Raw genomic sequence first — 27,621 nt, forward strand, 5'->3', positions numbered from 1 at the left:
GTGGGGAACGCGCTTGTGTCCCTCCTTCCCCGGGCTGTGCCCACCCTCGTACCCACCTCTGCGGGGCAGAGCTGGGGGGCTGCACAGCTGGAGCCCCCAAGGGCCCGGGCAGGCAGCCAGAGCTGGGGACAAGCAGGAGACGAGAATTTAAGGAGTTTGTGATGGAACAGAGAGGCTTTGTGGTAGGGAAACACAAAGCAGTTGCAGCAGGAACATTCCTCTTGCCCCCAGGAGCTTCTTCTGGTTGAAGATTGGATGCACCCCTGCCTTCCACCGCCCCAGACCTGCCACAGGCTACCAGAGTTTTAGAGGACTTGGGGCAGCTGTAAGAGGAATAAACGGCTCCCTCCACCTGCAGCACTGGAAGAGAGAACTCTGGGCCTCCTCCTAGGCTGGGATGGCCTCCCTGGCACAGGGAATCCCACCCCGTTTGGAGGAGAGCACTCGTGGAGAGCAGGAGAGGATTAGACAGCAGAGGCAGGAACCCCTATTCTTGCTTCTGCCATCATTATACACTGGACTGTTGTATCTTGGCCTCCAAAAAGAAGACAGACTTCTGGCTCACTTTCAAATTAGGTTTTTAATTAAATAAATAACGGCGAGGGGTCTTCAAGGCAGTGTCACTTCACAGTGTAGGGCTGGGGGGCAAGGGAGAAAAGAGTCCAGCATCGGGAGCGGCTCAAAGTGAATGTGCTTTGTAAGAAGGAAAAAGAAAACCCCAACAAAAAAAAAACAAAGAACCAAACCTCCTCCCCCAGTGACTTCCCCTCCCTGTCCCAGCCTTTTTCACCCCTCTCCCTCAAAGTTATGTTGAAAAAGCGCCGCACTCATGTTGAAAGACCCCATGCAAATCTGTAAACAACACTGAAGGACATAAAGAGATTTCTGCCTCAGCCAGCTCCCCTCTCCTTTCACTAGGGCTTGAAGTAAACCAAAAGAAAAAATGGTTTCAGGAAAACTAAGAATGTTCTCAGCCGATGGAGGAGATGCCAAGGCCTGGCCCTCCCTGGGAGGGCTGCCTGTGCTCTCACCCTGCCTCCTCCCTTCAGCCAAGGAGCTTCCTGGGAATCACAGCCTGGGCAGTTCCACTACGGAGTGGGCACTCGTGTTCGCTTTCTGTTCCCAGCAGCTGGGAGCAGCTGCAGGGGGAGGCCTCTGCCCACCACATCTGGCTGACAAAGCCACACCAGGTGAAGGCAGCTGCAGGTGCCTGCGGCTCAGCATCTCCCAGCAGAGTGCTGGGGACTGAAGCAAACCCCTGTTAAAGCACACAAACCAGCTCTGGGGCTTAGGAGATGAGACAAGGTCTAATCCTGACATCCCATGGGGCTGTTTGATGCTGTCTCCGTGCTCCTGCTGCAGGGCTGAGCACAACTTCCCAGGGCCAGGTAAAAGGAGGATGCAGGCTCTTTGGTTTAGGTACCTGCCAGATCCACTGGCAGCAGAGCCAAGTGCACAACGACAGCCCCAAGGCCCCTACCAAAACAAGCAAAAACCCTCAACCCAAGCCCCTTCCCAACTGCAGAACACAGCTGTAGGAAAGGACTGTCTGTACCAGAACCTTGCCCAGCAGGGGAATGGAGAGCATTACCTGCATGGAAAAAGGGGAATGAGAACACGTTGAGCCAGTGGCCAATCCCAGACCTGGAACACACCTGGGAAGTGAAGCAGCTTTGGACTCCAGCACACCCAAGGACAGGCCCCCGTGGCTCTGCACAGCACCTGGCACCTCCCTGGACAGGGCAGAAAAGACACACCTCCCTCTCAAAACAGCCTGTTTTGTGACACAGGGAGGGGCAGGGATGCCCAGGGATGGTGTGGAGCAGGAATGCCCAGGGATACTGTGCTCCCCTGCCTGGGACTGTGCTATCCCAGGCATCCTAGGAGCTAAGCAACCTCCTCCCTCTGCTGACAAATTGTTGGAACAAACTGGGAAGTTAAGAGATGTTTTCACCTGCATTTTATCCACTCGCATAGCGGCTCAGTGAAGATCAGGTCATCCTCTGCCAGCAGCAGAAGCAGCAGCGCCACAGCTCTGGGCCAGCATCACTCTGTGGGTCTAGAAACTCCTGTTACTCCCCACAGAAGTTCTCCCTGGCCCAGCACTGCATGGGAAGGTGAGAAGGACTCGAGTGCACACGACGCTGCTGCACCACGCAGCATTCCTTTCCAAGACCCGACGCTTCTGCCCAAGGGCTGGGCCAGGCCACGTCCCACCTGCAGCTGGTGGAGAGTCGGGAACACGTGGCTGCTGGAGGTGGCAGCAGCTGTGTGCCCGCCTGTTATGACCCATGGCTGATGGGAGAAGGACGGGGTGAGCGGCTCCTACTGCAACACGCTGCCCATGGGAGAAGGGCCAAGACTCGTCAGCCTCCCTTGGCATCGCCGTGCCCGTCTCTGCAGGAAACTGCCCTGCAGCCCTCCCAAGCTCTCGGACCCCCAGACTGCACCCTCACCATGACGGTGATACATCCCTCTTCTCAAAGCACCTCTGCCCTCAGACTGTCCCGCTGGGGCCAAGGGACACGTCCCCTGTCCCGAGGCAGGGACTCTCTGAGCAGACTGGCATCACCTGGGGTGACACATGGTCAGCGTAGGAGGGGGGTGATGGACCTCCCCACTCAGGAAAGCCAGCCACCACTTTGCACGATTGTGTCAGGATACACTGGAGCAGAAAGGTGTTTGGTTTCACTGTAGCCTTGGATCAAGGAGGATGGAAAGACAGATTCCGACCAACAGCTCCAAACTGTCCCTACAGGACAGCGGAAGTTCCAGAATTTCACTCAGTCAGGTCCAAGTCCTTGCTGGGTCTGTGACAAATTTGTGACTGGAGACTCTCACTGTGACAGAGGCTCTGACCGAGCCACAGGTGCTGGGCAAGCCTGATGAGCAGTCAGGAAAGTATTTACATCTCCGATGCCAATGAGACCGAAATCTGTGACCGATAAGGACACTTGCGCAGGGGCCACCACTGCCTCACGGTCTCTGTCCGAATCCACAGGGCCAGCAATTAAAGGCAACCCCTCGTTAATGTCTGCAGGGAGAGTGAAGTCCATGGTTATTGTCTCACCAGAGTTCTGCAACGACTCCTGCTTCTCTGCCAGTCCTGGTCCCGCGGGCGGCAAAGCGAAGAGCTCCGGCTCAGAGGGGGTGACAGCGTGGCGTGGGCAGGGCGCAGGGACAGCGCCCGAGGACGTCTCCTCCGTGGGGTCAAAGGAGCAGTTTGTCTCTGAGGGAGTGCTGCACTCGTAGCCCTGCCCCGACTCGCTGATGCTGCCCAGGCTGCAGGCCGTGCTCTCCACACTCAGGGGCTCTGCTCAGGTGGGCACAGCCAGGGGGGAAGAGAGAGGGGGACACAGCAAGGGACAGAAAGCCACAGTGAGTCCACAATGCCCAAACACCCAGGTCAGTCCCACCTAGTCCCAACAGCGTTTGTTTGACGGCACAAGTGTTTCTTTATTACAGCAACCAAGATCCCCGCCAGCGCGTACCGAGGAAAGGCAAGATGCCGACAGCAGATGGGAGGCCATCAGTGTTTCTATGGAAATTAAAGGAAACCTCCCAGGCACACTGCAAGATAAGCCAAACCCTAAATCCTCTCCCCTTGTGCCAACAACTCCTGGGAGCTGCCCGCACAAAGCCTTCATCTGCAGTAGGACAGTGAGGGAATGGACCCGTGCTGGGCTCCCTGCGAATCTTCTCACAGCCAGCTCTGTGTGAAAGCAGCTTGCACCTGATTTCTGGGGCCTTAACCCAGCCTCTGGAGGAGCTGCCTATGTCAGTGCTTTGGAAGCAGCTCACTCAGGTGCCCAGCGCATAATCCTTTTGTTTTGGGAATGACTTAGGCCACCCCTCCAAGCCCAACACAGGAACAACCCTTTTATAGTCACCCCTGATCAATGCAGAGACAGACAAGACTCTTCTGCTCACACCAAAGCCCCACAGCAGACGGACAAAAAGGAATTACCTGTGCTCTCAATTGCTATCTGATCTTGACCAAAGTGAGCATCCAGGCAGCCAGCTGCAGAGGGAATTGGTGGGGAGCTCCGAGAACGATTCGTGTTTTCCACTTCAACCCCATCCAGGTCATTGTCGGTGAAATCCCTGTGGAGAGAGATAAAGAGCATTGCCACTACCTGCTAAGCAGAGAGATGCAGGCAGGAGAAAAGGTGACTGGGATTAAAACCCATCAACAAATAAAGCAATGGGACTGTAGAGACATCACCAGAATGAATGTCCACCCCTCCTTGCTCTGCAGAGCCTGGTTTAGACTCTGCCCTGAGGAGGTGACCTCAGGTAATACAGTGTGGCCGAGACCAGCCCATGATAAACCCAAATGGGCTCTCCAGCTTCCTAAAGAGCTCTGCCCCCAGTTCTGTGAGCCCCAACCCATTCCAAAGGGAAATAAATACATGGTCAAATGCCCAGGGAACACCCAGCTTCATGGAATGACTGTGGTGGGTCCTTAGTGTGCCAGCAAAGAGCAAGTGACAGAACACATTTTCCCACCCTGGGAAGATTTAAGATTTCAGGTATTTTCCTGTCTTGCATCAGAAGTTAAAAAAAAAAAATCAAAATCTAAGCCTTCATCTGATGTTTTTAATTGATTCAGTTTCAATATTTCATTCTGACCTATTAAGAGATTTCTGTTTCAACCTTTTTGAAAGGGTGTATTTTGAAAAGTACCTTCTGTAATTAGCATACATTTCAAAGGGAAGAATTTGCCTCATAAGGAAATTAATTCAGGTTCCAAACCACCAAAAATAAGTGCATTTTTGAATTTAAAAAGCTCCCTTCCCAAAACCTCATCAAACTGAGTTCTTTCACCAAAATCAGCTCTGAATCTCTGTCCCCAGTGTTTTGTGGATGCGTTTGTCTGAAACAAAAACTATTTTCAACACACAGAAAAGGACAAGAAAGCCCACATCCAAGCAAACAGTTCTTTTATCTTCCCTCCCCACGCCAACTTTGTGTTTGTGCTCTGAGAACACCCCGTGCATCCCTCCATCCTCCCACTCGAGAAACCTTCTGGAGAAGAAAGCGCAGTCTGTTAAGCGGAGGTGCTTTGCAGCAGGAATCTTCACTGGGAGGTTAATATTACTAATTTTAGTGTGAGAATATTCCACGCACGTGGCTCCAGGGTGGAGGACGTACTTCTTCCTTCCTAGACGAGTCTGCTGAGTGAAGTAGTCATAGCGCTCTGATTTTTTCCACATGTAGTAATACTCCACGCACTCGCCCACCGACCGGGTGCGGACCTGAGGAGAAACACCCCAGTCAGGACAGCCACCCCCATCCAGGTGCATCTCCTGGAGCAAGGAGCTATTTTCCCATTTAACCAGCACAGAAAATTAAAGTGCATTACAGTGATTTACATGGCTATGGACACATTGCTGCAGAACAGAAGCACGTACTGAGGTTTCCGAGGTGGCCAGAGAAAGAACTCCCCACAGCACACAGCTGTTGTCACAGACCCGTGTGGGTCACACACACTCGTGCAGGACTTTCCTGCGCTTCCAGCAGCAGCACACTTAGCAGAGAGAGCAAACCTGCATCCATTGTCACTGGCCAGCGTCAACATGCCTACAATTAACCAGTGGTAGAACTGGACTCTCTGGTTCTGCCAACTCCCAGCACAGCAGCATGTCCCGGGGCCCAGCTCTCCCTACAACAGCACCTGCCATTCTAGAGGACCCCAGGGGACTTTACGAAACATCCACATGCTCAACTCACTCATTCACAGAAGTACTGCAAGGGCTGAGAGTTTGGAAAGAACTTTTGAGACTCCAGAAAGGGCTAATCAGTAATTAACTGACATCACTCATGCAGGTCAGTGGTGTTTGTGACTTCTCCCACCTGGAAAATAAGGCAGAGCAGGGCAGTGAACAGCCCATCACCTGCTGGCATGAGTCAACACAAAGCCTGGGATTGGAACTCGGCCATCCTGAACTCCCTGCGTCAGCCGAGGCCCAAAGCACATCTCTGGTGCTCAGTCACTGCCTCCTTCCCCTGCTCCTGACCTGGGGGGAGCAGCCTTACCTTGTTTGCTTGGATAAGGTGAAAGTTTTTCCCATGGACTCTAAAGCCATGTTCAAAATTTCTACATTCTTCCTCGCTCCAGGCACAAAGCTCATCTGTAGCAGAAAGAAAGAGGAGTTGGAGGAGATGTGCAGAATCTTGAAAGAGTTCCATGTGCCCTGATGAACCGAAATAAGGGGAGTCCTCACCTCTGATAACCTTCACGTTGAACCGTAACCTCCGCAGTGCCTCTTCTGCATTGAAGTTGCATTTCACCAGCTCATACAAAGCCTGGGAAACAGAAGGAAATCACTCACAGCACGTACCTGAGCAACACACCACAAACCAGCCTGCTCGTGACTCACGTTTGTCTCGTAAAACTTCTATTTCCCAGGAGCCAACTTGCTGCTAATCCCAGCTTGACCACCAGCAGAGATTATCCCCCTTTCTAAGGGACTGGATTACAAACCCTGGGACTGGACAAATGTAGTTCCACCAGAATCTAACCTGGCTAGATCGGAGGAATACACAGCTGCTCTGAAATGGTTGATCTGCTGACTTTTCCAGTCTTCCCAACAGAGAGGGTGACCGCAGCTGGGCACACACCCTCACTTATCCATGGGGATCACTGGAGTTTGACCTCATTCTGACCTCTGCAAGGAACGTGGCACTGTTGGGCCAGCACCACCTGGGTCTGTGTGGGCTGCAGGAGTCCCTAAGCTCACCTGCTCATTGTCCTTGACCACCTCTCCCTCTGGCAGGCTGCTGCCGGACAGCTCGTCCCACTGCCGCTTCACAGCGCGGTACAGGAACTCTTCCACCTCCCTCTCAGGGAGGATGTTCGGGTCCCAAAGCAGCTGATCTTCATTCTCATAGGCTAACAGAAAAAGCACTGAAATAAGATAATCAAACAGAGAATTCTGCTGCTTTTTGAGAAGTGGTCTGCATGGACATGCATGGGGAAGACAGAGGAAGGAGGAAATCTTTGCTTGGTACTCCAACCCGGCAGTAGAGATGACAACCATCTCTCAAGGCACTGCATTTTCCCTCCTGATTTTGGAGGCAGATAAGCTCTTTATATCTCTTTTAGGGCCCTTGGCACAGGCTCAGCTTGTTTCCATTGTTTCAGAAAGGTTGGCTGACAAAGTTTTTGTCATCACATTCTCAAAGATTACCGCTTTGATTAATTAATCCTGGCAACTAAAGACCCTTTTAGCTTTCTTGTCCAGAAGCTCAACAAGCTGGCACTCATACTGCACTCATTATTGGACACAATCTGCAAATCAAGGCACCTCTGTCTACTCTGCAGACATCCCAAAATCAGAAACAGATAATCTCCAGGGAGCACTGAATGCCACTAACTCACTACTTAAGGAAGATGTCAGAGAGAATAAATCAGAGCATCCCCAGATGGGTATTTCTTCTCTTTGGCTACAGCTGAGACCCCCTCCTGCAAACCTGTCACACCAACCCAGTTCTCCCTGAGCTTCACCAGTTCTGTACCTGTGTTCCCAGCCCGATTAAATCAGGCTCATCTAAGTCAGTACATCTGGATGTCACTGAAAGCTGCCAAGCCTCCTGGAGACACAGAGCAGGACTGGTGATCCAGAGCTCATCAAATCCCCCTGCCAGCAGCCCTACACCCAAACTAGGCACAAAGAAGAGGCTGCCTTACCTTTTTGCCTGTGCCTGTTTAAGCGGAGGATGGGAACAGTGGCCTGGTACTGAGGTCCAACCATGATCTCCTGAAATCCCACGACAGAGAGGTGAGAAGATTGAAATGGGAAATGCTCCACGCAGGCTGTACTTCATGATTTAGGGACTACACCACTACAAGGCTGATTTATTTACTGGTAGCCCCCTCTGTCACTACTATTTCTAGTGAACCCTGACTATTTGAAGAAGGTTTACTACGAACCAGATGATACTGTGGGGACCCTCAGCATTTATACAGTTTTAATGTAAAAGATCTATGGCAAAAAGCTAAGGCTGGAGATAAAACAATGCAGAGGTTTCTCCTGCAGCCTTCACAGCCAGGATGAATTTGGAAGCCTGCTCCTCTCTTTAGAAAGATGGTTTCCCCTCAGTAAATCCTGCTGCATTTCACCTTTGTAGGGTTGAAGATTTAATTTACCAAGGCACAACAGACTTCCCGTATCTGAAGCAGAAGATAATTTCGAGATTGTATTAAAAACACCTCTTGTAACCCACATCTGCCACTGCCACCCACAAAATGCAAGGCATCAAGAAGCCAGCTGGGGAGATATCATAGTGCTTTGGTGTCATGCTTTCAACTCAGGAGTCCCCCTTCCCAGTGCAGTCAGGTCATTTACCTTCTTACACTCATTGGATGGGATGGAATCCACCTCTGAATCCCCTGCCATGGAGGAAGCACATGGAGATGAACATGGCTCTTTGTCTTCATCAGCAAGGAAGTTGTTTGCTTTGTGGGAAAGGAAAAGATCTGTAGTTATGAATTTTTTTTTATTATTCCTTTATGCTTCCTCTTCTTCCCTTCATTTTCTGTCCTAAGGTCCCTTACAGCATGGTCTACAAGGGACAGCTTACCTGTATTTTAATTTTCTCACTTGAAATAACAGAATTTGCACACTTGCCACATGGATGGCCAACCTGGGGAGCTCAGCCTCCTTAATTTTACAAGGCAGCAGGAGCAATAACATCACTTCATGCAGAGTCCCTGTCACGTGCTTCAGCTTCCCACATATTTCAGTATTTAGGAACTGCCACAATACATCTCTCCACTACTACTACTGGATTTATTCACTTGCAGCGATGTCAGATGAGGTACTTATCTTTCAGACTTGCAATTACAGCAGGCAGCAAAACAATTCCCACTTTCTCAGTATTCTGAGCTACAGCTCAAGACAATTCTTCCCTCATCCCACTGCTCATCAACGCTCTGTCCTGTCCTACCCAAAGCCCGGTAATGCCTCTGCCACGCAGACAGTCCCCAGGAGGAAAAGTGGAAAATTTGATGTCAGGAGACTGACAAAATTAAGAAAGCCATTCTCACCCTCCCCTGCACATCATATGTAAAAGTGAACAGCAACTACTTAGGAACTAGTGACACATACAGCCAGGCTGGTTTGGGAATAAGTCCGATGCATCGTGGGACGTGACGGATGGAGTCAGATCGTCAGCTGAAGATTGTGTCTCCTCCTCTTCTTCCCCTGAAAGCAAATCCTTCGCTATTTGTTCCTTTTAACAACAACAAGAAAGTGAAAAATATTTTTAAATTAAAAAAAATATATGAGGGGGAGTGAGGCCTAGAGTAAAAGCATTTCTGGTCAACAGCGGCCGCATCCACAGATCTCTTCACCCTCCCACAGCTTGTCCAAAGACAGATTCTCTCTCTCACACTCCCACCACACCCAGACTATTTTCCCTAGAAGCACTTTAACAAGTGTCATGAGTGGCTTCCTATGGAAGCCAGAGAGTATGAGCAAGAGGCCCTTTCTGTAGAGCTCCACTCACAGCAAGTAACTCAAAGATCCTGAAAGAGGAAAACCCCAACCCTCCAAAACCCCCCACTTTCTACAGAATTTTGCTAGAACAGGAGGAGCCCCGGCTTCAGCTGGGAAGATACAAACTTTCCCTGGCTCTTCACACACCCCCCATCGATGTGCAAATACTTGTAACCAATGTTCCATGCAGAGTTTTTACATTTTGAAACAGATATCCTTTCTCCCTTCTCCTCTGAACACTTCACACTCATGTTTCTGCACCTGGTGTTCCTCACTGGGACACCAGAGCTAGGCAGGTACCTTCCCTTGGCATCGATCAAACCCCTCTGAAACGGGGGTAACCTCGACAGCCTGTGCAGACACCCAGGCAGAGAGCTGCTCTCACCTTATCCAGAGTCATATCAGGGAGGTTGGGACTGATGTCATTGCTCTCACTGTCCTGCTCCGAGATGGGATCAGATGCCTCATAGCCATACAGTGCGAGCAGCTCCTCAAATGGCATTTCACTGCTCTGAGCAAGAGGAGGACAAAGCTGCATCAGGAAGAGAACAACCACAAGAGCACCACACCAGCTGCAGGAACATGGATAGGCAGAGGCAGTCAGGGCAGCTCTGCTCCTCTGGGGGCTCTGAGCAGCCTCAGGTGACACTGTTGGGACCCACTGTATCCTGTCCCTCTCAAAGGTATGGAAAAGCCAGGAACTTTCAGCCCAAAGCAATATAGTCTAGGGCATTATTAAAATACATTTATCTTTTGTTCTAGATTTCAAAGAGGTGAAAAATGCCAGAAAGCACTACTGTATTTAAGTAGAGGAAGGGGAGGAACAAATCCCTGTATCAGTCTAGTGCCTGGCCTGAAGAGACACTCTCTGTCACCAAGAGCAGTTTGTGTTCCACTGAGGTCTCTGTGGGACCACCCACAGCAGCACCACGTTGGCTCATCTTTGTGAAACACTGGCCATCACCCCCAAAAGCTGGTGATTCTTCAGCAAGGAGAGCCAAGATCATCTGCCAGAGGGGCTACTTGGCAGAGGAAGGCTCCAAAATTCACTGCTGTCATCTGTTCTCAAAACCATTCCTTCCAATCCAAATGCAAACTTGACTCATCGTTGGGTGACCTGAACCCAGCTCAAGTCAGGGCTTCACACAGCACACAAGCAACTCCAGCAGGTAATTTCACTTCCCCTCCCCTGCTGCCTTTACCTGAGAGGCACTGAAACTCTTCTCCAGCTCTTCTAAAGATTTCTGCTTCTCCTGAGTATCATCTTCCTCCCTTTCTTCCCTCACACCGTAGTTCTGGGAAAGGATCTCTGCCAGGTTCAGTCGATGATCAGCTGAGCCCATTGACACAACTGCAGGGATCAGAAGAAGTTGGATACTAGCACCACCACGGATCAAATCCTGAGATGCAACAAAGCCAGGGATGATCCCTTCTTGTGTGTGTGCAGACATGATAAGCCAGAGGAAGAGATTAGGCAGAACAGAGAGGGACAGGGAACACAACTGGCAGCAGTCACTTCATCAGCACAAACCCCAGTTCTATCCACATTCAAGTCCCATAACTGACTGGAAGCTGAATCTGAAGGTTGTCTGAGTATTTGTGTGTCTCTCCTCACTGGATCCGCTGATGTCACAACTGTGTGAACACACTGCAGCCTTTCCTTCACCTGGGGGCATTTTTAGGGTAATCACCCCTTACTCAAGAATGTGCAAATGGACACCTGTAGGAGCTTTGGCATCTTTAAGCCTTTCCTCCTCTGTCAAACAGCATGGCAATCAACCAACAGGCTCAGGAGATGTTGCAACGAGAAGGGAAGTGATCACAGTAACTTTGTGTCCTCTGCGAACTAGACCAAGAAACAGAGGGATCTGAGCCTTGAGGTACCTGCTGCGCTTTGAAGGGCGGGCTCTCCAGGACATAGGCCACGGGCTGGGTATGCGACCACCCTCGGGCTCTGCCGGCCAACAGAGGCCTTCAGGAAAAGAGAAGAACATGGCTGAGACAGCTCTCCTTAAAAACAGGACATCCCTCCACCCACTTCACCCCACCACCAAATGCAACTCATTTAAGTTCAAAGCAAAAGTTACCCAAATGCCCACAGGGCAGTGTTAGGAACCGTGCTGTTCAGAAGAGTTCATCGGGTGTATTGAGCAGTTTTTCCTGGCCTCCTCGCCTTCCCCTCAGCCCATGTGTTTCCATTCCATCTATTTTACCTCCAGCACTCCACTCACTACTTATCCCCCCACCAGTTTAAGACCTCAGACCTTCATGATTTACATGTTCACTTAAAAGAAGGACCTGGACCTTCAGCTGTTATTCTAAACACACATATCACATCCAAGCGCAGCATTTTTAGGGGTTGACCCTTCAGGGAGCAGCCAGCCACAACACCCTGGCTTCTCCCTGATGCCCCACTGCACTCAGGAGCTCAGGGGCATGAGCAGAGAAACAGCTGAGCAGGCAGAGAAGGAGTCTGGCAGGACCACAAATGGCACAGGCAAGGTGAGAGAGGCTGAGCCAGGCAGAGCCTGAGAACAGGCACCTGCAGGGTGGCATTTGGTGCTCGGTCACAAGTTCAGGCAGCAGCATGGGCTGAAGAAAACAACCCAGACAGAACATCTGCTGCTCCTCCGGCTGCTGTGCATGGAAATTCTGTTCATCAAGTTTAGCCTAGGCAGGGAGCAAACAGGTAAACAATCAAAGCTTTTGGGTGACTGAGAGCACCTGACTGCAGAAGAAAATCCCAGTGTCAGTCCCCCAGTCCCCAGTGACATCTCTGTAGGATCCTCAGCCAGCAACAATCTCAGCTGTGCACCATCACTCCTCACTTATTCAGTGGGAGTTGGAACATTTACAGTGTTTCCAGTATGGGCCTCTTACAACTTATTTAAGAAAACACAGTATAGCTTCACATCAAAATCTATCCTCTAACAACAAAGCAAAGTATTCACCAAAAAAAGGCCACCACAGAGTGTGGGTTCTGAGTTAGCGCCTTCAACTATCAACACAGAGACTGGAAATTCCAGAACAATGAAGAAGATGCCTCCAGTCCACCATCCCCCAAGATAACCCCCACTGAGACCACTCTGGCTCCAGACAGAGCCCTACAACTGTGCACACAAAAAGAGAAGGGAGAAGTGACAGGATGATGAAAGGAGAAGGGGACAGAGTCCATTTTGAGGATGGTCATACCGGGAAATGGCTCTGTAAGTCGGGAAAGTGTCAATGCGCCTCTGTTGGGTTTTGCTGGAATGTGACCAAGTACAAAACCCTCTTGGATAAATCCTTCCAAGCAAACAACCGTGGTTTCATGGAAAGGGTGTGGTCTACCCATACTCCCTCCGGGTCCTGGACAATCTGCAGAACTCACTTGGCTCAGACAATGATGTGTAGATCAATGGCTCCTCCTTGCCTGGGGATCAGTAAGGCCTCTGAAAACAAAGGCTGAAGCTGTTGACATGGACGGGCTGGCTTGAAAAGGTGTCAAGAATACTTCAGGAGCCATGAGATCTCCTATTAATAACCAGGTGCCGAAAGTAAGAGGATTGGCCACTACAACAGGGTGACAATTCCATAACTAATCAGGAGTTTAATTATCCGAAGCAGTAACGGAGCACCAGAGCAAGTGGGAATGCTGGAGTCACCATGGAATAACCAGCACTCTGTGCTAGGGCTGAGGAAACAAGAAACAGGTGATAGACAAAGCAAATGGCCCACTCCCTGCATAAATTTAAACACAGGTGTAACGGAGCAATCCCTCAGATTATTTACAAATCCAGAAGACCACAGAAACAAGAGTCAAAGGAACAGGAGAGAAAGGCAAGTCTGGCTTGGAAACGTAACTGATGACAGAATATTGCTGACTGCACTGATTGCCAGAGCCACAGGATGTGGAGCTACTTGGTCTGAAGGTGAGGTAGGTGCAGCCTGACACTTCAAATCCAAACACCACACAGGAGGCAGAAATGCAAGAGCATGGCACGCACCAGCAACACAGAGAACAGCTGTGGGCCAGGGTGTCACTGCTCTTCCTGCTGCTGAGGGATTCCATCACCATCAAAGGTAGCAGTGGGGAACTCCAGTTACTCTCACAGTGCACTGTGATGTTGGAAACTGGCTCCTATGCCCATGAGGCATTTAATCTTGGGGGGCAAAAAGGGAGATTAAATTCCTTTGATCTCACTTTACCATCCCCAGTGACACTTTCCTCCTGCTAGTTTCTGCTGCTCAGGCTTAAGGGTAACTTTCCTCTCAGAAGTTACACAGAGGTTGGTCAACTACGCACTCTCATGTTTGTATTTCTGGATGACTCCTGCACTCCCTCCTTAGGTGTGGACTCAAGGATTTGAGCAAATGGAATGAAGCTCAGCCATCATTTAGGAAACAAGGGCAAAGGCAGAGTCTGAGCTTTCTGCCCTGACAAAGGCGTTTCTCACTGTGAGGCCAGTTGTGTCTCCCCTGAGAAAACCCTCCAGACTGAAACCACTCTTGCAAAAAAGTGAGGGGAAAAAAAGAGAAATTTCCCTTTCCAGTGTTACTCTTCATTAACTAACATCGATTCCTGAGCCAGTCTAACACATATTTCAGATTCAGCGAGAAGCATTCCTGCTTCCTCTGCCTTGTCCACACTCCTTGGCCATGAGGCCATTTTCCACAAACTCCAGCTGTAGCGAGAGGGAAGCAGCACAGATGGAAACAGATTTGTCCTGCAAGTTATGCCTCTGAAAGATCGAAGAATGAGCAGATGACACAACACAAAGACCACCTTCTGCACTGCTCAGGAAGATCAGGGCCCCATCACACCCGTGCAGTGTCACAGCAGAGGTGCTCCACAGCCAAACCTCACCCAAGAGACAATGACAGTTCCTGGATGTCCCCTGGACAGACCTCTCTGAGCCACAGCAGTGCAGGGTGCCAAGGCAGCACTCTGGCCCAACAATGTGCCCAAACAACACTTTGGCACAAATGAATCCAGCTTTGGTGCTCCACCAAAGGCTGAACCGTGGTGGATGGGCCAACAGGCCAGGCAGTGCCTTCCTCATGCAGAACACTGAAATACCCTGGAAGCGAAGCCCTGCCCTTGGACAGATGCTGTCACAGCCAACAGGGATCCAAGATCTTGCCACAGAGTACCTCAAAGTCTTCCCAGCACCCTCGTTCCATGTTGTGGTCACCATGAGGATCATGCCATAGAAATGAAGCGTGCATGTGTCACAACAACCATTACAACAGGTCAAGGATATTTGAGGGACATGGCAAGACTTGATGGGCAAAGGCATCACCAACTCAAAGTGTGATGGAGCGACAGCAGAAATGTTTCAGCACAAGACACCAAGGCAAACAAGACTTGGCAATTGGAGAGGCAGTGAGGAGTCCCCACCCAGCCCTCTTTACCTTCTGGCCCCTAGGCAAGGTGCTGAGAACCATCCTGGCCACCCTAACCAACCGTTCCCACCACCTTCCCCAGCCCTCTGCCATTCCCAGGATCCTGACCTCCGTGCTCTCCCACTGCTCAGGCCGTCTCTCACCTGAGAGCCTCTGCGAGCCCCTTCCAACAGTTCCACACCCCTGACCCCGGCTCCAGCGACCCCACACCGCTGTCGGGCTCTGCCGGGCCATAGCCCCGGGGCTCCCAGTCCGCTCCACCCCGCGCCTTTGCACCCGCCCTCTGCACCCCGCGGTCCCGCAGCCCCCGGCCCGAAGCCCCTTCTCGCGCCTCTCCGGGCCCCTCTGCCGCTGCTCCAGGCCGCGGGGTCCCCTCGCCGGCGCTGCCCGCCCGGCTCTCCCGCCGGCTCCCGCCCAGGCGCCCCTTCCCCCGCCCGCCCCCGACGGCGGCCCCTGCCCGGCCCCGGCACCCCCCGGCCCCGGCCCGCCCCCGCCCCTCGGCCCGCTGCCGCCCAGGGCCTCGGCGTCCCTCAGCCCGAGGGCCCCCGCCCCGGCGGCCCGCGCCGCCCCATCACCCGGCTGCCGCAGGACGCCGGCCCCGGGCGGCCCGGGGCAGCCGCGGCTCGGGGGTCCCGGTGTCCCCGCCCGGCCGGGAGCGGCTCCAGGCCCGGCGCGACCCCGGCGGCGGCTCCGCGCTCACCTCCGCCATGGCCGAGCGCGAGCGGCAGGGGGCGCGGGCCCCGGATGCGGCAGCGGCCGCTGATTGGCTGCGGCGTGCGGGGGCGGGGCCTGGGCCGGGCTGCCTGAGGGGCCGCGGTTCGGGTCCCGGGTTCGGCTCCCGGTCCCGGTCCCGGTCCTGGGTTCGGGTTCGTGTTCGTGTTCGTGTCCCGGTCCCGGGTTCGGGTTCGGGGGTGTTGTCGTGCTCCGCCAGTACCGCCCGGAAACGGTCCCGGGGAGCGGCACGGAGGGAGGGGAGTGGGGGCTGCCGGTGCCCGCAGCAGCATTCTCCGAGTACCGGCCGGGCCGTTCGGTCGCTGCCGGAGCCGCCTCGGAACCGCAGCTGTGAGGCCGCGCGGCTCCGGCCCCGCAGAGCCCCTCAAGGAAATAAATCCCCCGAGCGCGGCGGCCCGGGCAGCGCGGGGCCGGTCCCGCACCCGTGTGCCGGGTCCCTCGGGCCACCGGCCGGGACAGGCGGGTGTAAAGGCCCAAGGACGGTCCCCAGCTCCTCCAGACCACAGGGACGCACCGGGGACCACACAGGTCACAGGAAAAACCGTGCTCGCAACCCCAGCCTTCTTCATGGATCACAAAGCTTGAATCTTCAGGAAAAAAAAATTTCAGGGGACCTCAATGAGCACTCCCTTGATAAAAAGTCACCGCATCTCATTTAGAGTTCACAGAAGAGGGAAAGAAGGGTTGGAGCCCAGGGGTGGCCTGTGCCTCGCAAGGACTGGGGTGTAGACACTATCTCATTGTTCCTTGCTGTGGCCGTGCTTCAGGAACCCCAGAGATGTACTTGTGGAAGCTGCCTGATGGGTCTTTTCAACTCTATTTAACTGATGATGACCACATGCTTCCAGAGAACAATCCTCCAGCGCAACGAAGGACCCCATCTCCAGGGATTCCTGCAGCAAATGGCCCTGCCAGGCTCCCCTCCGTCTTCTCGGGGACCCCCCAGTCCCTCAAGGACTCCTGGCTGAGCCACCAGGGCAGCCCTTCCCTTGGGGTGTGCAGTGACAGGGTGCACAGGGACATTTGCCACCAGATTTCACCATTTGACAGGTCCCGTGGGTCATCATCCAGCTCATGCCAGTTCCTGTGCCCAGCTCTACCTCTGGATGTGCCCACAGAGGCCTCGTGCTCAGTCTCTGTGAGCAGCCTCTCCACCCTGGTAGTTGGTTCCATGCTGGGTTTTGCTCACACTTCTGAGCTCAGGAAGCAAAGTGTTATCAAGTGCTTCTGAAGTGGTAGTGGCCCTCGAGCTGAGAACCAGAGCACTTGACCAGCCCTTTGTTCCCTTGCTGGGAGCTGTTTGGCTCTTCTCAAAGGACTAACAGTTTGCAGATGCTGTTTGTTCAATAAAAAAGAGTAACCTCATCTCCAGCTTCAGAAAAACTGCAAAATCTGCTGCTTTCTGCCTTGCTCCCAGCAGTGCATCCGGGTGTTCTGTCGCCACAAAAACAGAAAGGTGGGGGGTTTGAGTCAAGGCCTGAGGTTTGGCTCAAGGCCTGGGGCTTTGGGTTAAGGTCTGGGGAGAGCTCCACTTGTTATTGAGGGTCTGTCTTGGAGCCCTGTCCCTGCTGGCTTCTGCTGCTCCATTTAATGCTCGCAGTGACAACTGCCAGGCTGAGTCTCTTTGAGCAGCTGCACTTCCCCGAGGGAGCAGTGAAACACCTGTCAGGAGACACCTCCATTGCCCAGGACACTGATTTCTGTCCTCAGAATGACCAGACACACATCCTGCAACCCCACCAGGCTCTGAAGGCAGCACATCGCCCATCCCTGGCACTGAAGCCATCATCCTAAATCAGAGATTTTAGTGCCTGCATCCAGTATTCTGAGATTTTCAAAGGCAATTAAAAAAGCCCGAAGGGCAGTGGAATACTGAGTGGTTCAGGCTCTCCAGGTGTTTGCGAGTGATTAGTCAGGACACTCCCACAGCAGCTCTGGTACAATTGCTGCTCTGTGGACAGAGACAACAAATCCCAGATGGGTGAAGTGGCTTTGGCTGGATCTGGGGTTGATCTGCCTGCAAAACCAGGGTGTCCTTACATCCCGCCCTCCTTTCTCTCCTCCACCTGTGCCTGGTAAACAGTTCTGCTTCTTGGGAAAACTTTGCAGCCCTGAGACAAATGACAAATTCTTTTTGTTTGGTGCAGCTCAGCCCTGGGGTGTTTAGCCACAAGAGATTGTAGATAGGAAAAAAGTTCACGTGGGTTAAAAAAGCAGTGCTGATAGGAAAAAAATTGCATCAGTATTGGTAAAGGACTGACCCCTGCCTGGGAGGTTTGTGTGGGGCTGTGTCCTGCCGTGGGTGCAGGGTGAGCTCGATGCCAAGGAGGGCACAGACAAGCTCGGACTATAAAAAACTCAGGGTTTCCGGTCGTCTGAGGCTGCTGAGAGACAGAACAGCTCCAAGGCTTAACAAAACAGCTGTGAATAAGGCTTTAGAGAAGCATCAGTTCTCACCAGGGCTAGATGGAGCTCTGCTACTCGCAAACACCGCACCCGTGTAGGCTTTCAGACGAGTGTTTATACTTCTGAACTCTGCTGGTCTAAGGATCTGCCGTGGCTGTCAGCTGCCCAACACAGCTTCCAGTGGCCTTTTCCAGGTTTTCTGAGGCAGTAAGGACAGGTGATAGCATGGCTGGGTCAAGGTGAGCATCATGGCTATGTAGTTCCCTTCTCCTGTTCTCCCAACCTGCCTCCTTCGCTTCCTCCTTCCACTTCAAGTCGTCACAACCCACAAATCTAATTTATTTACAATCAAAATACTTACCATATCACGGTCTCTGCGGGGCTCACAAAAATGGGTGCAGTATCTACAGATGTAAATTCAGTCCAGGCTTGGGCTTGCACACTCGGGATGAGTCCTGCAAGTCAGATAACGGCCAGGCTGCCATCCCATGTGCTGAAATCCCAGCTGGCACTATAGGATACAGGCAGGAAGATGTGGTTTGACAGCAGTTCAAGTAGGCACGCCGAGGGTTTGCAGTTTCACAGCCTTTGCTCCAGCACAGCTGCCCAAATAAACCACTCCTGGGATGGCAAATCCTTTCAGGATGTCAACGTTCCAAAAAGGCCAGCGCCGAGAGGACAGGAACGTCTTTTTCCTCGCCTGCTCTGCTGAGTGGTGACAGCCAGAGGTACAGCCCAGGGGACAGCAAAGCCACACAAAGCCTCTGCTGCCGAGGGACGCAACGGCTGCTCGCTGTCAGGTGGTGCAGTGTCCCCCTGACCTGCTGCTTCCCCATAGCTCCTTGGCTTCCATGGGATCCATCCTGCAGCTGGTGAAGCTCCTGCATTTGAAATATATGCTGAGGGCAAGTGTTTCTTGCTGGCGTCAGTAATTAATAGCAGATGCTTGATGAGGGATGTGTGGAGGCCAGCTGTGCCTGGACTTGGGTCCCCATGCCCCTGTGCTGGGGAAGGATCCCCATGTCCTCATGGCTCAGGGCATCCCAGGAGCCCCTCATTCACCTGACTGGGCAGCTTGACCCCCTCCAGCCTTGGGCCTGTCCCCAGCAGCCCTTGGCCGGGCACACAGGTGTGTTTGTTTACCTGTGCACGTGTCCTGCACACTCACCCCTGCAAACAACCCCGCCTCCCTCCCTGCCTGGGGGCTGCGGGTGTGTAACCCCGAGGGAGGGAGCTAAATGAGAGAGCGATGATGAGGAACTCATTAATTCTGGTGCCTGTCAGCCTCACAGGATGATGATAAAACTCTGCATCCTTCTGGAGCAGCGGGAGGCAGCGGCAGGACTGGGAGGGAGCAGCCTGGCCATCCCACACCCCTCCTTGCAGCCCCGTGTCCTGACATGGAGCTTGCATCCAGTCCCCCTCTTCCCCTGGATCACCCAGGGGGAGAGGGGAGCGTTGTGGGCTGGATAAAGGTGGGATTGTGCAGGCACCGTGTCCACCACAGCTGCAACCCTGTGGCAGCAGAGTTTGGAGGGTTGTGTGGGCTAGGACGGCACCTGAAATGGGGATGATGCCCTCCCTTCCAGCCCTGTGCACACACAGGTGCTTTGGCATGGCCAGAGCGTGACCGTGTGCTTGCGTGTGCCACTGCACAGGGTGGCACCTTCACAGGGCACCAGCCTGTGCTGCTCTGCCTGGACACTGAGAGAGGCTCTGGTGGTGCCTGGCAGCATTCCTAATGAATTCAGTGCTGCCCTTCACATCAAACAGCCACAGGAGGAGGCATTTTTTGTCCCCATCTTTATTCAATGTGCCAAACACGCCACTCCTGGGCCTGACACTCACAAACATGTTGTTCACAGCTGCAGCTTCAAAAGGACCAGGGGAGAAGGAGGGGGGAGATTGTGTGGGAGGCACGGAGCATGCTGGGGCTGCCTGTGGTCACCATGACCCATCAGGGAGGAGCTGAGACCCCCTGGACACCACTCCAGCTCTGCTCCCCCGGGCTCCTGCGGGCTGTTAGGACCTGGCTGTCCCCAGCCACCCTGCAAGGCCATGAGAGATGCCTCGGACAAGGTCTGGGGCTGGTGGCCGAGGAGAGGGGCAGGAGGTGGATGGAGGGCAAGGGTGTTCTGTCCTACTCAGAGCTGCCTCTGACCCCTCCTGTTCTTCCCTGCTCCACTCTCAGCCCAGCCCCATCCATCTTGCAGGACTGAAACCCAATTACAGTGCCAGGGAGGGGGTGGTGCAGCGGCAGAGATGTCCATTAGCCTCGGGGATGGAGATGGAGCGATAGGAGCTCTAATGGCCTCACCAGGACTCTGATGACAGCCTGGCTGCCCCAGCTGCACCAGCCCCTGCCTGCACTGGGGTGACACCAGAGCAGTTCAGTGCTGGTTTGCAGCCCGTGACAGGGATCCCGACGCAGATTTGGAGCCATGTGCGTCCACACGTGTGCACGTGTGCCTTGTGTGTGCTTGCACGACTTAAAGCCACTCCAACACCCACAGGAGCTGCCCCAGGGGTGGCCCAGCCATCTGACTGTAAAGCAGCCCAGAGCTGCTCCCTCCTCACCCTCGCTTGTCCCACTGGAAGAAGGATATTTGACGGTGGAGCCTGCTGTGCTCTGAAGTATAATTAACCCCGTCTCCCTCCAGAACAGGCTTCCCTTCCTCTGCTCAAATGCCACAAATGATCCTTTGCAGATGCTAATCTGCAGAAGGAAAAAAAAAAAAGATTCCACATTTAATTGCAGAACATAAAGATATTACGGGGTCATTAAAACACCATGAATATGGAAATGAAATCCACAGGCATCCATGCGGATAATGGCAGGGAAAAGGGAGTTGCAGGTGAAGCTGAAAGGTGGGAAGGTGGAAAGGTCAGCTGCATCTGGATGCATCATTAACCCCCTGCTCCGGGCAATCTCCAAGGGCTGGGGCGGGTGTCTCAGGGGTCTCGGTTGTGCTGGATTCACCCCGCAGCAGGGGGAGGGTGGTGCTGCCCCGGGTAGAGGCCAAGTGGTGAGGGTTGGCCCTTGCTGTGGGTTCTGGGGATCGGCCTCTGCCTGCAGCTGCAGGAGCTCCCAAAGGTGCCTCGAGTCCCCACCAAACCTGGTCTGTGACTTGGACCACAGGACCTGACAGCCCAGGGAGGGATGCTGAGATGGTTTTGCTTTTCAGGGACTCCTTCCCACCCCGGGGCAGCTGTGGAGTCAGGCTCAGCCCCCTGTGTGTCTCATTACTGGTTTGATCCCAACACTCTGTCTCCCCTCCGCTCCGGCTCCCTCCTGCTGCTCACGCTGCCGACTTGACACTGACATGAGCTGCTAAGTGGAAAAAATTAATAGGGGCCTCTCTGATTGGAGCTGAGACGCCAGGAAAGAGAGACACGGGCCAGGGTGGCTCTGACGCCCGGCTTCAGACGGGTGACAGGTGTGGCGGTGTGGCAGGGCCCAGTGGGCAGAGCGGCAGGGGCCACAGCCACCTGGGTTGGGGGGCTGTTGGCCATGCCCAGGATGCTGCCGTGCCTCTGTCCTTGCAGCCTTTGGGACGTCCCCAAGGAGCTCCAGCCCCTGGCATTCAGGTCCTGCCAGCTGCTGCTGCCTGATGGGAGGACATGGGTGAGGAGGGCGTGGTGCTGCCGGGACACCTCCGGATCCTCGGGACCCGCCAGACCCCCTGTACAGAGCTGTGGTGCTGTTGTGCCGAGCTGCCAGAGCCCCCCTGCTCTCCCAGCCGCAGCTTTTGCCTCCAGGGAGAGCATGAGGAGGAGAAAAGCAGATTAGAGTTATCGCTGCATCTCCTCGCAGAGCTGAGAGCTAAATGTCAGATCACATCTGACACAGCTCCGAAGGGGAGGACGAGGAGTCCCGACGCACCCCTCATCTCGGGGGCACCTATGGAGGCACAGGCAGTGGGGCTGGCAGCTGGATGCCAGCCTTCCCCCGAGAGCAGAGTGGGGAGGCGGCTGGCTCGGGGTCCCGCTGCCTCGCCTGGCTGGCAGAATCCCAACCGCAGCCCCAGAAACTTTCCTCCTCCGGTTCCCATGGAAACGAGGAATTTTCTTCTCCCCAAAGTTGAGCTGCTTGCCTGCGCTCTCTGCCCAAGTCGAGCCCCTTTGCCAGAGCCCCACGGGACAATGGTTTGGTAGGAGCTGCTGGTTCGGCTGGCGCGGTACCTTCGGCTGTGCCTGCAGAGCCAGAGCCCGGCTGTGGCGCTGGGGCAGCGCAGACTCCCTGCACGGAGTGTTCCTGTGCCAGACCAGGATGTCCTGATGGGTGGAGAGGGGCCGAGGAAGAGGATCGTCACCTGCTCAGCACACCCTGTCACCTCCACAGCTCAGCCAGAGAAAATGAGCAGCCTGCTGGGAAAATAGCCCAGCAAAGCAACCAGAGAGCCCTCGCCCCAGCCCCAGCCATCCTGTGGTGTGAGCCCCTGGGACTGATGGCCACGCAGCGGGAGCCAGCCCCGCTTTGGGCTCTGGCTGGGAAGGACACTCGGGGAGTGATTTGAGACCGTCCGTCGGCAATCAGAGGGTTTCAGCGCTCTGCTCACCTCTGGCGGGAAGAGGACGGCCTGACGCCTGCTCTGATGAAAGGAAAAGCTTTCCCCCCATCCGTCAGTCCTGTGGGCTGGCAGGAGAGGGCATATGGCACCAGCCCTGGGGCCACTGAAATCCTGAAATCCTGAGGGTTGAGCTGCAGGAGCTTTTCCATGGGATAAACGTGGAGGAGTCAGATTTAGTCAACAATGACTAAAACTGAGCTTCAGTAAAAATTAACTCCAAAGAGGGGAATGTTCCAGGCGCTGCCATTTGCTGTCAGTAAAAATAAACCTGCAGGTTAAACACAGCCTTTTCCTCCTGGGTGCTCACGTGCCAGATCAAGGAGCTTCCTCCCGCTGAAACGGTTAAAAGCATAAAATCACCGAGGCCCTGCTCTGCCCTGCCCTGCTGAGCATTGTCCCTGGGGCTGGGATGGGGTCCCCAGGGCCCCTCGCTACTCAGGGCTGCATGAGGGCTGGGGTCACCTTGTTAGCACAGTGTTTGGAGTCCAGCGAGCACCCGCTCCACATCCAGGGCCTGGAGGGAGCTGGAAGCATCAGGTGGTTTTTAAGGCTCACTGGACACCTGGCAGGGCCCACCCCTGCACCAGCAGTGCCTCCCAACCACACAGCCCCCTCCCAGGGCCAGCTGCTTCCCTCCGCCTGCCATTCCCACTGCCGTTTTAATTAGTGCTCCTCTGTATATTCAGCAAGCAGGAGCCCGGAATGGAAATGTACAGGTGTCCCCTTGATCCAGTTTCCATGGTTGCCGCATCGAGGTGGGGGCTACAGCTTTTTTTTTATATTTAATAATTTTATTACAGTGACTTCAATCCATTGACGAAGAAGGGAAGGGGGGAGAATGTGGGGGAATAAAAAATGCTGGATGAAAAGGCCATGTTCCCGTGGCTGGGCTTGTTTGCTGTCATTCTTTTTCTCTTATTAGCAAGCGCTGTTTTCCAAGATGCTCAAAGTCCAAGAGCTCACTAATGAGATCCCAGCTCTGGCTGGCGTGGGGGGAACAGGCCAGGCAGCCGTGCTGGAGCCACACAAATGCCTGTGGGGCCACCCCAGAGGCTGAGGGAGAGGAGCAGGATGGTGCTGAGCAGGGTGAGCATCAGGGACATCACTGAGCTATGCTGACATGTCCTCATCCCTGTCCCCGTCCCCTGGGCTCGTGTTCAGGGACTCCCAGCACCACAATCTCTCCACCCGGCCCCATCCTCACCCGGCCTGGTGGCACTTGGTGAGAGTGGCGGCTGCTGCGGGGCTCTGGGTGCCAGCATCAGAAACTCTCATCCTTTCCTCTCACCAAATCACTCTCAATCTTCTCTGTTGCGACCAGTGCAGTGTGTGAACGTGCCTATCTGTCACCGCCGGATTATTTAGCCCGGATCCCGCCTGTGAAAGCAGGCAAAATCTTCTCTGTTTACCCGGAGCTCAGGGTGGGTTTCAGCTTTTGTGCAACGGGCGTTAAAAATAACACAGAAACGGCACAGGCCCAGGAAAAAATCCTCTCTCCTTGCACTGCACTGTGCGGCTGAGCTTGCCAAGTAGGAAGAAATCCCCTCTCCTCCTCCTGGCAACGTCCCGCACCGTGGCAGGCAAACACACACGCCGAGCCACGGACCTATTAGTCACCAGTAAATGTTCTTTTCTCTCCCGATTTGTTTCCCTTTAAGCTTGATGTTTTCCTTTCCTGCTGCCCGGGCCTCGTTAGGCTGCAATTAAAGCCAGGAATCAAAGCGGCATGGTGCAATTAAAACTCGGGGCGGGACGCGGGATGCCCCGGGGAAGCCGGCAGCCGTCGCTGAGCTTTGCTCACGCACAGCCGCCTGTCCCCTGCGCGGCCCCGGGGAGTGGTGACAGTGCGAGGAGGCAGGACAGGCGCAGGCTGAGCCCAGCCGAGCTCTGCTGTAAAGATCTTCCTGTCGTTTACTGACAGCATCACCAGCTCTGGCACCTGGAGGATGAGCCGAGATGCATCCACTCTTGAAGGAAGATGAATTTTCCTGGCTGTGAGAATCATAAACCCACAGAGCAGCTCGGAGGGGGGAAGAGACACAGCTCACGGTGCCTCTACACTGAGATTAATCTCCTTCCTGCCAGGGGAAGGCTGTGCCCATCCCTGCACAGGATCCTCCAGTCCCCACGGCCAGAGGGACACGCTGACCGCTGCTCACTGCACCCCACAGTCCTGAGGATGCGGCTCCCACGCCTGGAACCTGGAGCCATCCTGCTGGCTCACGTCCCTGTGCCAGGGAACAACTCAGGGAACAGTCTGGCCATCGGCGACCCGCTCCTGGCCAGGCGCGAGTGGTGCTGGGGCCCCCATCCCGCTTGGGGCTGGATGGAGCCCGGGACACGGGCTCAGGGCACCACCTAAGCGGGAGCATTGTCTGTGCCCGGCGAGCCGTGACAGTGGCCGGTGAGCCAGCGGGCAGTGCCTGGGCACAGCACGGCAGGGCTGGGTGCTGCTGTGGAAAGGTCACACCCCCAGCGTGCTGAGCCCCTAGGCAGGGCAGGAACAGCCGGCTCCACCAGCACGCAAGCCACTGCCACAGCAGCCGGCACAGCCGAGCACCAGAGCTGGTGCCCATGTGGGAAGTGCTGGGGAGCAGGAGTTGCCCACGGAGCAGGGCTGAGCCCACCAGAGCGAGATCCCCTGCACTGATGATCTGTGCCAGAAACACCAGCACCCCATCGTAGCTCGTCTCCCCACTGCTGGGGCCTGGCCCAACAGCCGCCCCACGCAGAAGCACCCCCAGCTTTGAAAATAGATAGTAACAAGTGAACGCGGGCAGCAGAAGTAGCAAAGCATATGGTAGGTGTTGGAGTTTATTCCTGTCGGTGAGTGTCAGCAGCGACAGACGGCTGGGGGTGGCGAAGCGAGAGATTTTGGTAGGCGCCCGTGCAACACCACGCCACGGACGCCACAGCTGCGGCGAGGGTGGGGACCCTGCCACCCCCTGCCGTGTGCCATCGCCGGGGTGCCCGGCGCTGCGATGCTCTCCCGGCGCCCCGGAGCGCAGCTCGGGGCTGTCTGAGCGCCCTCCCTGCACCTCAGGGATGTTTGGTGCCAGCGGTGCCCGAGGCACCCCTAAACTCCCCGCACTGGGAAAAACCACGACGCGTTTGGCCGCTTCCAGACAAGCCTGTGAGCCCCATCTGTGCCAGCTGAAGGTCACCTGCTTGATCTGCAGGAAGGTCTGCGAGGGTGGATGGCTGCTCTCTGCTCCCGGCTTGCTGCTCTTCTGCAGCCATGGCTGGTCCCGGGGTCTGCCAGCACTGCCCACTCAGCCCAGCCTGGCCCTGTGGCACCTGGGGGCTTCCACGGAATTGTCCCGGTGGCCAGACCCGCTCTCGCCACCCGACGCCTCTGCCGGGAGGTGGGGTGGGCAGGTAGCCAGCGGCAGTGGGAGGGAACAGATTGTCCGCAAAAAAGCGCGTCAGTTCCCACCCGGCAGCTCAGAGCAGGATCTCCAGCGGGTTTATGCCTTGTTTGTCTGAGCCCTCTGGGAGGGTTTGGGGCTGTTTAAGGACTCTTTGCCAGAGTCCTTGCAGCGCCATGGTGATGCGGGGCTGGGAAAGGTGATCTCCACCCCGGCAGAGGCTGCCAGCAGGACTATGGAGCTCCTGGCGCTCAGTGGCTTGGGCACAGCTGTGGCCTTGGTCACCTTGAGGATCCCATCCTGTCCAGACTGGCCAAGGGACAGACCCGGCGAGCACTGGAGCCAGTACACATCCTCCCCTGGCACAGGTGAAACAAACACTCGCCAAGCAGCGGCTCACCTGTGGCTCTTGCCCCTGCTAATTGCAGTGTTCTCACTTCACACCGACTGCTTGATAAGATTAGCAATTACAGACACATACGACAATTGGTCTGGGTCAGGAGCCGTATCAGGAGGGAAATTGGATGGAAGTGAAAATGGGAATTGATTATAACCTTGCAGTGGACAGGTTGGAGGGTTTGATTTTATGTTTTTATGTATTTCTCAGTGCAATTTCTGGCTCTGCCACAGGTGTGAAGGGTGCCAAGGGTTTCACCGCAGCAAAGACGTGCTCACTGCTGTCCAGGCCATCACAGGGCTCGGACAGGGGATGTCACAAGTGTGGCCGCGGCATTGCTGGAGCTCCTTGCCCTTCCTGCTCTCCGCCTGGCAGCTGCCGTTGTTATCTCCATTGCCATGGCAATGCCAGCCCGGCTCCCACGGCGTGTCCGCCTGTGCCTCTGCCAGGCAGACGCGGTCCCACGCCGGGCTGGAGCCCCGCTCCCGCCACTGCCCACGCAGAAGAATGGCCACAGCACGGGCAGGGGGGTTAACACAACCCCAAAACTCTGTGGGGATGGAGATGGACACGTCCCCTTACCCAAGAGGTGAGGTCTGGGTGGGAAGCAGGGGGAGAAGGAGAGGTCTGCACCTGGAATATCTCCCAGGCCTGCCCTGCAGCGGGTACAGCCAGGTGCCCTCCACCACAGCAGGACACCTGTGCCCCACAGCCACCCTGGGCTCAGCCACAGCTCCCCTGTGCTGGTACCAGCCCATGGCCCCAAAGGCCGTATCAACCAGCACCCGGCTGCAGTGATATTAAAGTGTTTGCCAGCAGCTGCTGGTGTTTAACAAATCCTCCTGTCTGCTTATTTATGCCATTTTCCCCCTCCCACCTGGGCCTTCTTGATGCATCGGGAATTTTGCAAACATTTTAAAGGCAGCATTTCAAAGTCCACCAGGCACCTAGCGAGGAGCAGGTCACTGGAAAGGGTGAGGAGAGGCAGGAAAGATCCTCCACCTTGCAAGGCAGCTGCTGCTCTCACCCTCACCCACCCTTGCATGTTCCCTGCACTCTCCCACTGCAGCTCCTCGTGTTCTGTACGCCCACCCTGGCCCCAGCCCCGAGTCAAGGCTGGATCCAGGGGCTTGAATTAATGGGAAGTGGGAGTCCAAAGCAGTGCTTCCCATTTGCTGGTTGCCTTTTCCTGGCTATGGAGGCAAGACCTGGGCCCAGCTCCCTGTTGGATTGCCAGCCTCAAAGCAGGAGAGCAAAGT

General features: G+C 54.8%; 1 protein-coding gene across 9 annotated transcripts; it reads right to left on the minus strand.

Moving 5' to 3' along the window:
• Window positions 1–561: 561 nt before the first annotated feature.
• On the minus strand, window positions 562–15,633 carry MIER2 (MIER family member 2). 9 transcript variants are annotated; one of them, XR_004236907.1, is made up of 13 exons: window positions 15,589–15,633; window positions 11,388–11,475; window positions 10,706–10,854; window positions 9,889–10,014; window positions 9,114–9,237; window positions 8,352–8,461; window positions 7,694–7,763; window positions 6,744–6,910; window positions 6,040–6,309; window positions 5,131–5,258; window positions 3,968–4,104; window positions 1,955–3,313; window positions 562–1,733 (listed from the first exon to the last, which is right to left on the minus strand). XR_004236907.1 is itself a non-coding variant. In XM_032092848.1 (13 exons), the coding sequence occupies exons 1-13, from the start codon at window positions 15,595–15,597 to the stop codon at window positions 2,838–2,840; spliced, it is 1,746 nt and encodes a 581-aa protein (XP_031948739.1). In that variant the 5' UTR covers window positions 15,598–15,633; the 3' UTR covers window positions 562–2,837. The 9 variants fall into 9 exon arrangements, 8 of the variants coding, with proteins under 8 accessions (XP_031948739.1, XP_031948740.1, XP_031948738.1 ...); XM_032092848.1 differs by having other exon boundaries at window positions 562–3,313; window positions 6,040–6,134; window positions 6,228–6,309; window positions 6,744–6,895; XM_032092849.1 differs by having other exon boundaries at window positions 562–3,313; window positions 5,155–5,258; window positions 6,040–6,134; window positions 6,228–6,309.
• Window positions 15,634–27,621: the final 11,988 nt, after the last annotated feature.

The sequence above is a fragment of the Corvus moneduloides genome, chromosome 28 (assembly GCF_009650955.1).
Source record: "Corvus moneduloides isolate bCorMon1 chromosome 28, bCorMon1.pri, whole genome shotgun sequence".
In the NCBI taxonomy this organism is placed as follows: Eukaryota; Metazoa; Chordata; class Aves; order Passeriformes; family Corvidae; genus Corvus; species Corvus moneduloides.